The following is a 16,655-nucleotide window of genomic DNA, read 5'->3' as shown; positions in this document are numbered from 1 at the left end:
TAGATATTAACATGGAAAATGTAAAATAACAGCATCCCAAAAAAAAAAAAAAAAAAAAAAAAAAAAAAAAAAAAAAAAAGATGTTAAACATAAAAAAGTGATTTAAACAATAGGTCATTTTCAGATGACACATTCCCCAAGTACCTGGAAGGATGGAGTTAAAGATGCACAGGACCAGGACTCGGAGGCTGAATGGTTCTTGGCTGATGTTGCGAAAAAGTGGAATGCAGAGTCGGACAAAGACATAGTAGGCATAGAAGAGGCAGCCAAGTACCTGCAACATAAAACCACAGATAAGTGGATGACATAACAGTCTCCTTTAGGGTCCATTCACAAGTCTGCAAAATGGGCTCGCAATTTTGCGGAACAGGTGCGGATCCATTCATTTTCAATGGGGCCGGAATGTGCTGACAGCATCCGCATTTGCGCAACGGAAGTGCGGATCCGGAAATGGATCCGCACTTCTGTTCCGTAAAAAATAAATAAAAAAATTATAATAAATAGAACATGTCCTACCCTTGTCCGCAATTGTGGACAAGAAAAGGCATGTTCTATCACATTGCCGGTGTTTGTGTTTTGCGGCAATCAAATTACTCTCCTCTAGGAGGAAAACCGATTCGCTAGTGCCACCTACAGGAGACTATCCTGTAACGTTAACAACAAACCCTAGTGAAACAGTTTTCCTCTCTGCGGAGTAGAACCATTTTCCCAAGGGAGCATTGCCCTCAGGACTCCTCACTGGATCTTCGCAAGGAGGATCAGTACCCTTCATGAAACCCAAATGTGTATCAGGGACATATACTACAAAGTGGGCCTTGCATACAAGAACAAGTTATGCAGGAGAGCAGTCTATAGACACCATTAAAAAAAAAAAAAAAAAAAAAAAAAAAAAAAGAAGTATAGAATAAACAAAATGCATGCATGTATATATATATATATATATATTTTCATGGCTTTTTTTTTTAATGCTCATGAAAAAGCAAACAGCTAAACACAACATGTGTGAAGGAAGCCTTATAGTCCAGGCATGGCTGGTACAATGAAGATTCCCTATGCAAAAGAGAAAACATAGTTAAAGGGGTTGTCCGAGTTATTTTTTGGTCCTTTGTATATTTCTAACTAATCAAATGTAGAGGCTTTACCATGCACTTACTGCATCTGCAGTGGCTCCTTTCTCAGCTATCACTAAGGGTCACATGACCTGTGATGTCAGCTTCTCTCCATGCTCTGATGTTTCGTGCACAAGCCGGAGGAGCAGGTCTGTGTCTGTGCAAGAGATGTCACTGTGCTGGCCACACACCCCTACACTGGCTGAGCTGCTGCTGTCTGCCCTCTCAAGAAACTTTAACCCCTTCAGCAGCAGAGAGGGCTGGAGGCTTTGCTGTGCAAATGCAGGCAGTGAGGAGACAAATGCTGGGCACAGGAGCTGACAGACTACACATACAACACGCTGCCGAGTATTCCGGCAGTCAGACATGTGACTCAGGGCAGACTTATTCACTTTGCAGAGCAGGAGGGGGGGGGGGGGACAAATATTCACAAGGAAACCACAGAGATTGTTGTTATTGCAGGTAAACAAAGGGCCAGAAGAGAACCAGGGAAATGAAGACATTTTTTGGCCTAAAACTTGCTTAGCTATATGTTGCTGACCATTAGATTTATAGTGCTTTTTATATATTTTTTTTCAGAACTCTGACAACCCCTTTAGGAGATATTCCATGAAAATAACTTTTCCCCTATCCTGTAGGTCCGGGATAAGAGTCTGATCGGCAGAGGTCCAACCACTGGGGTACCCTATGTTCACCAGAATCGGGGCCAGTGTTCCCCACTGCAGTTAGACCCCTTGGACAGACACATCCCCTATGCTATAGCAGGAGCTCCATACAGTATTAGAATGTACTGGCTCAGATGAGCCGAAGTTATTGCTTCGCAAAGTCTCGTGAGACTTCGGGCAATAGCTTCACAAGTTAATTTGTACTGTAAAAAAAACATTTCCCGAACTCTGGTTTGGTTCCAAGTGGTACCTTGGAATCGAACCAGAGTTGGGGAAATGGTTTTTTTTACAGTAAAAATTTATGAAATTACCCAAAGTCTTGCGAGACTTCGCGAAGCAATAACTTCGGCTCATCTGAGCCAGTACATTCTAATACTGTATGGAGCTCCTGCAGTACTGGAACTGAGTTTTATGCAAATCGACTCGCTCATCCCTAGATGCAATACTTTACCTGAGCAAATTTAGTGGCAACATATCCCCACTTTATAGATGGATTCCTGCAAGAAAAAAAAACAAAAAAAAAAAAAAACACACACACATTAAAAAACCGAAATGCATAAAACATTTTTTTCCTAGGCAAATGCGACGTCTCCAGCACATTCAATTTCCTCCAGATCTATAGGAATCTATATAGTCTTTCACACGAGCGCTACGGATTGTGGATGAAGAACAACACTTTACATCTCCTAGCAACCATCGGTAAAATACGCATTTGCATCTGGACGCCTTCCGCTTTTCACACAAGCCCTATTTCACTTCTATGGAGCCAAAGCGGTGTGAAAAAAGCACAATATAGAAGATGCTGCGATTTTCCCTGAATGCAGAGATGATGCGTGAAAGACAACGCTCACAGACCCATTAAAAGGAATGGGTCTGGATTCTTCCCTGATGCCACGAGTTTGTTACACGCATCACATCCAGACGGAAAACGGGCTTGTGTGAAAGAGGCCTAAGTAAAATATCTGTTACATGGAGATCGTCGAGTAGTAAGAGGCGGAACAACCAGCTTTACACAAATATTTTTTTTTTTTGCTAAATTCCTACAGACGTGTGAAAACGGAAGTTGTAGACAAAGGTCAGCCATTTGCTGTCAAACAGTACAAAGGTGAAAAACTCATTTACCTTGGATAGTTGTCTTGGTATATCAGGGTAGGGGCAAACAGGAAATACAAGTATTGAGAAACTGTTGGCACTGGAGCAACTGCTAAATGACAGAAAAACAGAATTAATTTTAACTAATATAAATGAGAACCAATAAAAGCATGGCTGCACAACATTTCACATGCAAACAATAGAGCTGAGAAATGGGGATCATTCTAAAATTAAAGTGGTATTATACCTAGTAGAAATAAAATAAAATTAAAAAACACAGAAGCTCTTGCACAAATTTTTGTTCAAACGTGTCGGGCCCGTCTACCAGGCATCAAGGTGGCTTCCGCAGATGGGTCCCTAACACTAAATATACCACCTCTCTTGGACTTACCCAAGCCTACAATATTCAGGGCAGTGCATGAACCAGCTGGTTCCTACTCTGCCCTGAATATTGTAGGCTTAGGCCTCGTTCACACTTCAGTGTTTAGTCAGTGATTTCCATCAGTGATTTGTGAGCCAAAACCAGGTGCAACTCTAAACACAGAACAGGAGCAGAGTTTTCCCTTCTACCTCATGTCTGTGGAGGCTCCACTTCTGGTTTTGGCTCACAAATCACTGATGGAAATCACTGACCAAACACTGAAGTGTGAACAAGGCCTTAGGCAAGTCCAAGAGAGACGGTATATTAGTATGTGAATTGTTCGCTTGATGGATGGATATGCAGCTGTGACCATGATTGTGTTAGGGTGCCTTCACACTTGTGGCAGAGGATTCCAGCAGGCAGCTCCGCTGCAAGCGGATGGCATTTGTCAGACGGATCCGGATGACAAATTCATTGAAATACCGGATCAGTATCTCCAGTGTCATCCAGAAAAAAAACGGATCTGGTATTTAATTTTTTCACAGGATTGAAAAAGGTTTGAGCATGCGCGAACCGGAAGAACGGATCAGTTTTGCCGGAACACTTGGGGCCGAATCCGGGATTAATACATTTCAAATGGCATTCTGGCAAGTGTTCAGGATTTTGAGAGAAAACTGCAGCATGCTGCGGTATTTTCTCCGGCCAAAAAACGTAAGAGGGACTGAACTGATGCATCCTGAACGGACTGCTCTTCATTCAGAATGCATTAGGATAAAACTGATCAGTTATTTTCCGGTATAGAGCCCCTAGGACGGAACCCAATGCCAGAAAAGAAAAACGCAAGTGTGAAAGCACCCTTAGGACTCTAAATTTTATTGTAACTAATATAAAAGGAGAGAAACCAGCACAATCCTAAGCAGAACAGATGACTATTCAATGGAAAGTGCATAAAAATGATATTGAGGGCAGGACAGGTTTTTTTTTGGGTCGGACATTTCCTACAGCCAATTTAATTTAACGTGCCACTGAAAGTTTCCTAAAACCTTTGATAGGTCATAGTGACATATGAAAGCTTTTGATCAGTGGAGGTGCCGAGACCCCCACAGATCGTTGGAATGAGGGGGGAGAAGCATTCACACACTGTGGCCTTCTATGCAGGAGACGGAAGTAAGACAGGGCCCTAGACTTCTATCGAGTCCGTTTCCTGCAGCGAGGAGAGCGCGATACGCGAATGCTTCTCTCTTCTTGATTGTGGGAAGTGCCGTCTCTACAACACATCGAGTTTTTGAAAAGCTCAGTGACACTTTAAACTCTTGGACAACCCTTTAAGGGGTCTGCAGGCATTTTGTCTACTTAAAGCTATGTTCACATCTTCACAGATGATCCGGCATAAATGTCGGCCGGACAAAAACTGCTGCATGCAGTGGTAATTGTCCAGCCAAAGCACTTATGCCAGAAAGCGGCTGGATCACCGCCATATCCCATTATAGTCAATAAAGACCTGGCGATCATCTGTTGAATTCCACAAAGCCGGAAACAGATCTCAGCCGGAAGTGTGAACGTAGCCTAACCTATAGTGCTAACCTGCGGAGGGAAGCTCTTTTACATAGCGCTTACCCTCCCCCAATAGCGCTGTCTCAGCTGCAGGGTCTTCACATCAGAGTCCTAAAAGCTTCTTATCCTGTTTGCCTACACTGACTATAATGCAGCCAACCAGGAAAAGAAGTGGCCATATCTGGTTGGGATCTGGGCAGAAGAGCCCTCAGCGCACGTCACTGCGGCAAAGACGGCGGTATCAGTCGAGTGAGGGACAGTAAGTACTATATGAAAGAGCTTCCCTTCACAGGTTAGCACCATAGGGTAATTAGACAAGATGCCCAGGGAACCCCTTTATCACACATTGGCAAAATTCAGCCACCGTCTGGCATTTGTTTTGTTTTTCTCAGATTTTTTTTTTTATGGTTCACTATGTATTCCATTCCCCAAAAATTCTATGAAAAAAAACCTGAATAAATTATATGTATCAAAATCAGACAAGCCCTAGACAAAGCTAGAGGGAAGAAAAAAAAAAAAAAAAAAAAAAAAAAAAAAAAAAAGTATGGCTCTCAGAATGCAACCAGAAACATTTTTTATTGTGCAAAACTGCCACAATATAAAAAATTATTATATATACACAGTAACTGGTATCGCAAAATCCATACTGCACAAAAATAAAAAATTATATAATTTTTTTTAATAAATCACAAAACAACTGACAGAAAAATGATTATTTTCAGTCCATGGCTTTACACTCACTTGACTTTTCCTTAGCAAAAGACAAGACCCGAGGGATATTTTCTCTTACGAATGAATGCACCTTCATGATCATTCGAACCTGGAAATTAAATAACATTACAACAAGTCACTTCCGTTTAATACAAATGCAAAAAAATAAAAAAATAAAAATTCCCGAAGCACAAACTATAGGTTACCTGCTCTAGGATGACAATGAACCTGGAAGCAGGGGGTAAATTGTGTTGCACCACTATGTATGCTGGACAGAAACCGAGGCCGAGCATCTGAAATGTCAGGTAAAGTGACCCATAGAAGACAGATCGTATGGTGCGGTGTGAGGACGTCTTGTATCCCTGGGCCCACATCGAGAAGAGGACATAGGGGATGATCAGTGTGCTCAGGAACATGCAAATCCAGGTGGAGAACACAACGGGGAACTTGCCAAAGGCATAGGACAGAAGGTCAAACTCCAAAACAAGCCTACAAGAAAGAGCATGGAAACCATGAGCAAAGAACAGCAGCAAAAAAAAAAAAAAAAAACACAGAACATTACACTGGACGACATAGAAAGTCTTTAAAAGGGGTTTTCTGGTAATAATGATTTTTTTTTTTTAAGCAAGGGCCCACAGCAGAAATTTACCAAAGCCCAGATAAGTCTGTTATGAAATCAAGAGTCAAGGAACATCATTTTATTAATAGACAAGGCTGACTTTCATAAACTGGCCTTGGTCTAGTGTCCTTCAAGCCCAGCAAAGAGCGTTCATGCCCAAATATGCAAAACAAAATGCAGATCACTATAGAAAACCTCTTGCCCAAAGACATCAGAAAGCGGCCAGTAAAGCAACCATTCTGCCGACCGCTACCAGTGGCCATTTACCACTAAAGGTGTTGTCTGGCAAATCCCTGAGGTCCTCCCCTGTTACCCTGTACATTCACCTGTGTACAGTCCCACTGTTGCTCCATTCCCGGCTTCCGCAGGACCAGGAAATAGCAAGAACCCGTGTCCCTTGCGGCCAATCACAGGTCTCAGCGGTCAGAGGGGCTTGAATGGTACATTAGAAACATAGAATGTGTCGGCAGATAAGAACCATTTGGCCCATCTAGTCTGCCCAATATATCTGAATACTATGAATAGCCCCTGGCCCTATCTTATATGAAGGATAGCCTTATGCCTATCCCATGCATGCTTAAACTCCTTCACTGTATTTGCAGCTACCACTTCTGCAGGAAGGCTATTCCATGCATCTACTACTCTCTCAGTAAAGTAATACTTCCTTATATTACTTTTAAACCTTTGCCCCTCTAATTTAAAACTGTGTCCTCTTGTGGTAGTTTTTCTTCTTTTAAATATTCTCTCCTCCGTTACCGAGTTGATTCCCTTTATGTATTTAAAAGTTTCTATCATATCCCCTCTGTCTCGTCTTTCTTCCAAGCTATACATATTAAGGTCTTTTAACCTTTCCTGGTAAGTTTTATCCTGCAATCCATGTACTAGTTTAGTAGCTCTTCTCTGAACTGTCTCTAGAGTATCTATATCCTTCTGGAGATATGGCCTCCAGTACTGAGCACAATACTCCAAGTGAGGTCTCACCAGTGTTCTGTACAGCGGCATAAGCACTTCACTCTTTCTACTGCTTATACCTCTCCCTATACATCCAAGCATTCTGCTGGCATTTCGTGCTGCTCTATTACATTGTCTTCCCACCTTTAAGTCTTCTGAAATAATTACTCCTAAATCCCTTTCCTCAGATACTGAGGTCAGGACTGTGTCAAATATTCTATATTCTGCCCTTGGGTTTTTACGCCCCAGGTGCATTATCTTGCACTTATCCACATTAAATTTCAGTTGCCAGAGTTCTGACCATTCTTCTAGTTTTCCTAAATCCTTTTCCATTTGGCGTTTCCCTCCAGGAACATCAACCCTGTTACATATCTTTGTGTCATCAGCAAAAAGACAAACCTTACCATCGAGGCCTTTTGCAATATCACTTATGAAGATATTAAACAAAATTGGTCCCAGTACAGATTCAATCAACAGTCACGAAACCTGGTCATGCGGGGACTATTGGTGGCCAGGAACAAAGCAGCAGTGGAACTGTGGGCAGGGGAGATTTATGTTTCTGAAGTAGGGGAGGACCCCAGGGGTTGTTTGCTCCAAGGCCAAACAACCCCTTTAATTCCTATAGGGATTATATTGTGGACAGGTCAGCCGATCAACTGTAATTCTAGGAGAGAGGGTGACCAAAAACCTTAGCTGTTAGCTGACAGTTACCCCCCCCCCCCCCACCCAACACAAGTACATTAGGGTACAGCTACATAGTGACATTTTATATAGTCTATGTCAATGGTGTCGCAGTGATGAGCACATAAAATGCAACACTGCTGGATTTGGTGTTGCAATCATGCAAGACTTTAATGTAAGTGACTTGGGACTCTCCTTTGACGAGCACCGTTCTAAAACAGTCACGCGGCAGCAAGTGGTAAGACTTTTCTGTGACACATGCCGCCATACCCTTATGATGGCAGTACGGGGAGAGGTCTTGATGAGGGTAATAGATTTCCAATGGACAGACAGCAGAGATAATCCAACCGTCAAATATGAGAAGAGAAAAACGATATGATATACTTGAAATAATTGTAACACCGGAAAGCAGGAGCAACGGTGCTTTAGGTGTCCGGTCAAACAGTAAAAATACACAGAAATTTAAAATTACCCATTGGGATTAAGTACCCACCCACAACAACTTACCTGCCCTGGTCAATGCAATCCACAACTACCGTGCTAAGGATGAAGAGGATGAGGAGAGCAATAAACATGTGGTAGATGGTGCGAAAGTGATTGACTTCAAAGAGTTCACTAGAATAAAACAAAAAGCTCATTAAATTGTGATAGCAGAAGGCACATAAAGTAAGAAGCCCTAGTTAGCGTTGGACTGGCCCACCAGAGGATCCTCCAGTGGGCCCAGGCTCCGATACTATAGTAGGCCCCAAAGGTCCAGGAGTGGGAAAACATTTGGATCCTGAATTTAGAGACAATAACCTATTAGACGTTATTGATGACATGGGGGTTGAGCCCCAAGAATAATTTCCTCTGGTGAGCCCAAGGAACCCCAGTTTGATCCTGGTCAGGTTAGTCTCAAAAATACACTACAAAACCGTGCTCGATAATAGGAGAACATATGTATAGCTAAAATGTAGTCATACACAACATAATGAAAGGTTACTGCAGACAATGGCCATGTGGGACCCTGGCGAAGGGAAAGAGGAGATTTGAAGTCTCTCCTGTGCTGGAGGCTCCAAAGCTGGCCATAAAGGGGAGCTGAAGGTTCTGCAACGTGGTTTCCTCATAGTCTTCAATGAAATGGTTTTTATTTATGTGCAGATTTTATATTGTTTTTCATGCAGTTTTCATGTTAATTTTCTGCATATAAATATGCACCATGTGCAGGTGGCCTTAAAGGGGGTTTTCAGGAACACAATATTGGTGACCTAGCCTCAGGACAGGTCATCAACATCAGAATGGTGCAGGTTTGACCCCTGTCTGAAGATGCCACGGGTGCTCTGGTGACCACCGCAGCTTCCTCAATGCCATAACATTGTATAGCGGCTGTGCTTGGTATTGTAGCTCAGCCCCATATACTGAGCGGTGCCTAGGGCATGTGACTGATGAACATGATGTCACTGGCCTAGCAAGAGGCCTTAGTGGTCACCTAATAATGGTTCTAAAAATTGAGAAAATAATCTTTGAACATGTGGGTGGTGTTGAGACTTTGCACGTGTCAATACTAGGATTGAACACCAAGGGAAAAGGCTAGGGCTCCACGTTTACAGTAATGGCATGTAATAGGCGTTTCATGTGGTTTGGAGATGCTAGTCTAAGGCTACTTTCACACTGGCGTTGCTGGGTCCGTTTGCGAGATCCGTTTCAGGGCTCTCACAATCAGCCCAAAACAGATCAGTTCAGCCCCAATGCATTCTGAATGGATAAGGATCCGTTCAGAATGCATCAGTTTGGCTCCGTTGCGCCTGTAGTCCGCTCTGGAGGCGGACACCAAAACGCAGCTTGCAGCGTTTTGATGTCCGCCTGACGATATGGAGCCAAAACAGATCCGTCCTGACTTACAATGTAAGTCAATGGGGACGGATCAGTTTTTACTGACACAATATGGTGCAATTAAAAACAGATCCGTCCCCCTTTGACTTTCAATGTAAGTCAGGACGGATCCGTTTTGACTTAGACTTTTTTTTAAAGAATAATGCAAACGGATCCGTTCTGAACGGATACAAGCGTTTGCATTATCGGTGCGGATCCGTCTGTGCATAAACAAGACGGATCCGCATCGAACGCAGGTGTGAAAGTAGCCCAACTTGTTTTGGAATATTCTCCATTAGCAGAAAGTGTCAGTCCATGCGGCCACGGCCGTTTCCTTGTATTTTCTACAGTCTGGGTACAATAAAGAGACAAACCAAACAGGTTCTTCACTTACTCTAGTAAAGAACGTCTGGATACAAAGATCTTCCCATGAGGAGTTGCTGGTTTTGATGTTCTGTGAAAAAAATAAAAATGGAGGTCAGAGATCATTTGGAAGAACATCACTGTACAGGGAAGACATTTATACACATCAATGGCATATCAATGGGCTTCAGCAAATTCCAAAATGTTCAATCTATACAGTATATGCAGCTGAACAGGAAGACTCCGGAACACATCTGATCTGGAACTGAGCAGAAGAGCCCGCAGCCAGTGCGGGCGCAGCAGAGATAGCAGAATCGGCGGCCCGACGGAGGGGAAAGTACTGACCAAACTGCCCTGAACAACAGGGCAGGAGTCGTACGGATTTTATTTTTATTTTTTTAAAGCATGGAGAAAGGACTCCTTTAACATCTAATTAAATACAGACAATGGTGTATGTCCTAGTAAGGCCCTACGTATTAACCTCATAATGATCAAGCAGCACACATGTTAAGCTGGAGCGCCATACATGTATGGCACAGGATTAAAAGTTCCTGCAATTCAGCAGGAGGAGGTCGGGGCCCCGCTATCAGTGACAGCCAAGGACTCAATGAGCACTATGAAATGAATGGAAGAAGCGGCTATGCTGCATCCTCTGTTGGACCAGACAGTCACATAAGAGTCAGGTGTCTGGGGCACGGCATGGCAAAAAAAGGGACTGTCATTGCCCCCCAGAGGTTCTTTATTGATAATAATATCAAAATTAGAGAACACACAAATTTCCGAAATGTCAAGGTCATAGTGTAGTCCTAGAATATATCCTAACATGAGTAAAATAGAAGTATTTTAAAAAGGAAGACCTTTCATGGGTCCGGACTTTGTTAACCAGGGAGGAGACATCAGCTTCTCTCCCTGGGCGTTCCTTCTCCCAGGCTGTGACGTTCTGCGCAGTGATTGGACAGCGCTACAGCCAGGGAGAAGGAACGCCCAGGGAGAGAAGCTGATGTCTCCTCCCTGGTGTTCCTATAGTAGTAATTAGTATATAGAGCGGGAGACAGTAACGGGGGCCACAGCGGGCGAACGGAGCGGCGCCCAGATATAATAGTAAGTGCAGGGAGATCCCTGGACGCCGCTCTACATATCCTGCTACTTAGGTAACAAAGTCCAGAACCTATAAAAGGTCCTCTAGAATAATTACAATTTATGAAATCTTAAAGCACAGAATTTAAATCTAAATTAGATCATTGGAAGAAGAAAAAAAAAAAAAACACGATCAAAATTAGGAGTCGGACACTTTCAGATACAAGTTAATGCTGTTAATCTGGCAACTGGAGCCAATTTCCTTAATGATCTGACAAACCCTATTTAACTGGCAGCCTAACTTTCCAGTTTTCACTGACTTTGCCAAAATGGTGTGCTGTTCCAAAGTGACTGAAACCCTCCGGGAGCAGGTTGTCCAGATGAAGGCCAAAGGGGTGACCCTATCAGCCATAGCAAGAGACGTTGGTTGTTCCAAGTCTGTGATTTCTAAAATGTTGCATCTTTATAACATCACAAACTCATTCAAGTCCCCCAAGAAGGCTGGTCGCCCTCGAAAGACAAATGCAAGAGAGGACAGGATAACGCTGAGAATCTCCATGGGTAATCGTTTCAACACTGCAGCTGGAATTGCTCACCAGTTCAGCACTGAACAGGGTAAGGATCTGTCTCGTCATATAGGGTCTCAACGTTTAAGAGCATTTGGACTGAAAGCCCACTCTGCAGTGACCAAACCTCTCATTAGCAGAAAGAATCAGAAGGCTAGACTCACCTTTGCTGAGGAGCATGCTGTGTGGACAGAGGAGAAGTGCTCCAGAGTTTATTTGAGTGATGAAAGCAAGTTTAGTTTATTTGGGTCTGATGGGAAACATTAGGTTCGTCGACAAACTGGGGAAAGACTGATCCCAAAGAGTGTAAAGAAGTCAGTGAAAGGTGGAGGAGGAAGTGTCATGGTTTGGGGAATGTTTTCTGCAGCAGGAGTTGGACTTCTCATACAGCTACATGGCAGAGTGAATGAAAGTGTGGATCAGAACCTTCTTCAACAACACATGGTTCCTTGTGTTCATCACTCAATCAGCGCAGCAATTTTCATGCAGGACAATGCCCCCTGTCACACAGCAAAACGGGTAAAGCAGTTCTTTGAAACACTGAAACAATGAAATGGCCGCCCAGAGTCCTGATCTAAACTCAATAGAAAACCTCTGGAAAATCCTTGGTGACAAAGTTATGGTCAAGAAACCCACAACAGTCACAGAACTGTTGGAGACTGGATGAGTGTAGCAAAATCCCACCAGAGCAGTGTGAGAGACTAGTGATGTCCTGTGGCCGCAGATGTGCTGAAGTAATTCAAAGCAAGGGCCTGGACTAGGGCTGCAGTAAACGATTATTTTAGTAATCGAGTATTCTATCGATTATTTTTTACGATTAATCGAGTAATCTAATAAGAAAAAATAAATAAAAATTTCCTTACCCCCTGCCATCAGTCCCCAACACCCTTTGTTCCCCACTGTGCGATCAGCCCAAGTGCATCAGCTCTGCCCCCACAGTGTATTTTGGAAAACACTGTTCTAATGGCATGGTCTACCCCTTACAACAAAATCCTTTAAATGATGATCAATGTAGATTACATTGTAGATTACATTATTTCTGAAAAAAAAAAAAATCAAGTGTTCATAAATTGTTCTCCAATTTTGATCGCCCCTATATAAACAAAAAACGCCCAACAAAACAGTTGCCATAGTTGTCCTATTCACACAAAACCATACATATATATCAAAATGGGCAGGGAAACACTAGGTGTCACATGATTTGGGACTGCAAGATCATTCGTCAGTTCTGGTCCTCAGTATTGGAGGTCCTCTCCACCATGGTTCCCGTGACATTGCCGCTATGCCCCAAGCTGTGTATACTAGGGGTTATAGACGAGGAGTCCTGGTCGCATTATCAAAGAATCTTCCTTGCTGAGACGTTGTTTATGGCCAGGAAGGCGATAGCCCTGAGGTGGATGGGGGATAGATTCCCCTCAAGGGGGCAGTGGACTTCCCTGGTAAATCATGCTGTCTCCATGGAAAACATGGTCTATAAACACAGAGGTTGTCTGCAAAAGTTTCATAAAGTGTGGGGAGACTGGTGCGCATCCCCGCTTACCCTGCATACAACACATATGTACTCGGCAACCAACGATGCTCCCTGACTTCCAACTTATCAATAGCGAGTTCGCACGGTTTTCTTTTTCACAATGCCTCTAAAGTACGTATGCGTTAGGTCTGTATTGTGCAGCTGTAATCAGTTTGCAACCTCAGATATTATTTGTAATCTATCTATGACCCCCGACACATTTTTGTACTTGGGTAAATGTATTCACGTTACATTTTATTACTAACCCCTGCGTGGGTTGACATAATGTCTTGTATGTACCATACTTGCGCTATTTATCTTTATTTAAAAAAAAAAAAAAAAAAAAAAAAAAAAAAAAAAAAAAAAAGAATGGCTGCTTCAGGCCCGGTCATCTACAGGTCCCATTGAACCATCCTGCGAACACTGTAACTACACCAACATTACCTCGCTTTGTGGACGTCTTTTTCACCATTTCCAGGGTAACAGTTGATGGACGCAGAAGAGGCTTCTAGAGCAGTGGATTCTTCTATAAAGTTGTTCACAAACTCATTAAAGTGAATGTCTACTTCCTTCATCAGCTCATTCTTCAAAACCTGGAGGCAACGAGAATTTAAACAGAATTTGAAGGATAGAGAATAAAATGGCGGATAATCTAGATACCAAGTAATACGACCTTCCAGAGATAATTCTACAGGCCATGGGACCAGTAACCAACTTGCATTCTGCCTACCCGTAAAATTCACCTACAGTAGATCTCTACAAGACATTTTGGGGGAGATTTTACTAAAAACTTAGTTGGCAGTGGCAACCAATCAAGACTTCTCTTATTATTTTCCAAAGGAGCTCTAAAAAATGTAAGGTGGAATATGATTGGTTGCTATAGGCAACTAAGACAGTTTTGATAAATCTCTGGCTTGGGGCTACTCCTAAAGGCGTTACCTAAGTGCCCCTACCAGTCTTCACTCTAAACCCTATACATGGATGTAGACTTCGCTGCAGGGGAGCCACTAGGCTGCTATATCTTTGAGAAGTCTCTGTTTAGTACAATGATGACCCTTAGGGGTCAAGGCAGACCATTGCAGAGCACCAAGGGGTTAGACAAAAACCATCATCCGAGGTCAAGGTAGGTAGTTCAGGGTTAGAACGGAGAATAAGCAGAGATCAGGTCAGGCAGCAGAGGGTCGATCAGAAGCCGAAAAGTGGTTGAGCAAACAAGACAAATAACACACCTTTGCAGGAAACTAGAACCTATTGCTCATGCACCCTTCCACAAGGGAAGGCGTCTTAAATACCTTAGGGAGGTGTGCCAAAGCTCTTTAAGAGCTAGAGACAGAGTGAGTGCACCCTACTGGAAGGGGGATGCAGCTCATCAGGAAGAAAGCTACTGCCTGCGGAGTTGATGGAGCAGCCTTACTCTGGCAGTCGGGCCCACTGGGCAGAAAAAGGATTATGCTAGGACTAAACCACCAGAACCCTGGAATAGAGGAACAGGTGAGCAAGGCAGCGGCAATGCATGCTGCGAACAAGAGCTTTGACTGACAGTAAGGCAGTGTAAATGTGATCATGACTGCCTCGCCCCGGCAATCAAATTGCTGAGGCCGTAGCAGATGGAGAGAGCAGATCCTCTAGGTGCAACGACAACGACCCAGTTGCTCCTAAAGCATCATCAAAACTTCACTTTTCTCAGCAATGCTGACACATATGAACATGGGATCAACACAGATGCCTTCACCTGCCAAGTAATACAAGAGGTCAGCCAGTTTCACAGGTACAAGTCTGTTGACAGATGCCCTTTCAAGGGGTTGTCCCACAAAACTTTCAGTTTCTAAACCAGCACCTGGACCTGAATACTTTTATAATTGCATGCAATTAAACATTTTGTATAGCCACTGAGTTATTCAATAAAATGTATCAGTATAGCGCCACCTGCTGCTTGTTCTTTTTTATATTTCTTTGCCTGGCTCACTGAGAAGGCCGCACATGCTCAGTTTCATCTTTTCCATTAATCATGGGATAAACGTTTTAAACCTTCCTTGTCACTGTACAGAACAATAGCAGGTAAACAAGCTGAGCTCTGCTATGCTCGGGTCAATGAACACGTAGGTCAAGCAGCCTCGGGACAGTAGATTACCTCAGCTTTCCTCTTCAATTCCATTTTTCTGTTGATCACATGCTCCAAGTCCATAAAACCTGTCAGCAAGAAAGCACAAAAGTCAGGTCACCACGTACAGAACATAGAGGACGAGGACAACGAGGACAAGTCATCGAAGGCTTCACAGATTGTTTATGGTACCAGGTCACATTGAGACGATTGTTCCAGTGTCGCAGGACAATTATATTTAACTTACTAGAAATTCATTAAAAGAAGTGCTTCATCTCTATAGACATAGTAAACGCAATGTCCTACTGCAGAACATTTTGTAATTTTGTGTTTTCAGCTCATTTCCCGGCTCAGCGTTAGACTTTGTATTTTCTATTATTTATCAGAAACCGTCAACAAGCAGGTTAGTTATTATCAGATTGTATCTTTATTGCAGTTTATTTTTTTTCCCTTTCTTCTCATTGCTCAACACATGCCTCCTCGGGGCTCATTAACCCTTAAAGGCATTTTCTGGGATTTTAAATATTGATTTTATAGGACATGTTCTGTTCTATTTTTGTTTCCGGAGCCGTGGACTGGAGGATCCGGGGCCGGCTCCGGCAATGCGGATAGCACACTTTGTGCTGTCCACATCCATTCCTGCCCCATAGAGAATGAATAGGTCAGCCCCCATTCCGCAGAATTGTGGAACGGTGCCGACACATTCACAGACGTGTGAATGGACCCCAATACTGTTTTCTACACTGCAGAGGGGGAAGAGAAAAAAAAACCAAAATAAATAAATAAATACGCTGGGTTCTGGCTCCTTCACTCACCCACCACTGCTGCAGATTTCCGATCTTCCTGCGTTAACATCCGGTATAAAGTGGCTACTGCACCAAAGACTGGTCGCAGAGGTAACGTGTCATGACAATGTATGGGGAGACACGTTACCTACGTGGCCAAGTGACCCACGTCAAACCAGATGTTAACTGTGAGGAGACCGAAACTCTGCAGAGGTGCCGTGGTGGTGAAGGAGCCGGAACCCATCAGAGAGGGTAAGGCAAGAATGATTCCCTTCGCCGGTTCAGGGAGGGGAGGTCTACCCAAAAGGCTCTGGGGAGGGGGTGAAGAACCCCTTTGATAATGCCAAGAGCTTAAATACTTGTGATGTGAAGGGTGACATCTTCCAGGGTACGGTGCCCTGTATGCTTCACAATTCAGCAGGGAAATTGTTCCTGGCAATTATTCGCCTCCGTAACATTATAATCACCGTATACAAAACCAATCCATAAATCAAAAAAAGGTCCCTCAGTGGCCATCCATCCTTCACAACGGTGAGAGGACAAGATGTCCTTGGTGTTGGTACAGCATGTACGGTCTTCTCAGCGAGGTTACGTTGTGAAGCTTCTGGTACACAAGACAAGCACTTACATTTTCAGCTTTCCATTGACGGTCACAGCTT

General features: G+C 43.3%; 1 protein-coding gene across 3 annotated transcripts in view; it reads right to left on the bottom strand.

Annotated features, from left to right (window-relative positions):
* The window catches only part of SOAT1 (sterol O-acyltransferase 1), a 54,947-nt gene that overhangs the window by 8,520 nt on the left and 29,772 nt on the right, over positions 1-16,655 (bottom strand). For 2 of the 3 annotated variants that reach the window (XM_044300716.1, XM_044300714.1), the window contains exons 3-11: positions 15,242-15,300; positions 13,555-13,703; positions 9,989-10,048; positions 8,251-8,358; positions 5,699-5,981; positions 5,523-5,601; positions 2,897-2,978; positions 2,226-2,271; positions 145-274 (exon numbers count right to left, since the gene is read on the bottom strand). In XM_044300716.1, coding sequence (XP_044156651.1) covers positions 145-274; positions 2,226-2,271; positions 2,897-2,978; positions 5,523-5,601; positions 5,699-5,981; positions 8,251-8,358; positions 9,989-10,048; positions 13,555-13,703; positions 15,242-15,300 — 996 coding nt within the window. The remainder of the gene's footprint in view (positions 1-144; positions 275-2,225; positions 2,272-2,896; positions 2,979-5,522; positions 5,602-5,698; positions 5,982-8,250; positions 8,359-9,988; positions 10,049-13,554; positions 13,704-15,241; positions 15,301-16,655) is intronic. The other variant, XM_044300715.1, reaches the window with a different exon arrangement.

Source organism: Bufo gargarizans, chromosome 7 (genome assembly GCF_014858855.1).
Source record: "Bufo gargarizans isolate SCDJY-AF-19 chromosome 7, ASM1485885v1, whole genome shotgun sequence".
Taxonomy (NCBI): Eukaryota; Metazoa; Chordata; class Amphibia; order Anura; family Bufonidae; genus Bufo; species Bufo gargarizans.
The sequence above is the reverse complement of the archived record's forward strand: the minus strand, read 5'-3'. Positions and strand labels throughout refer to the sequence as shown.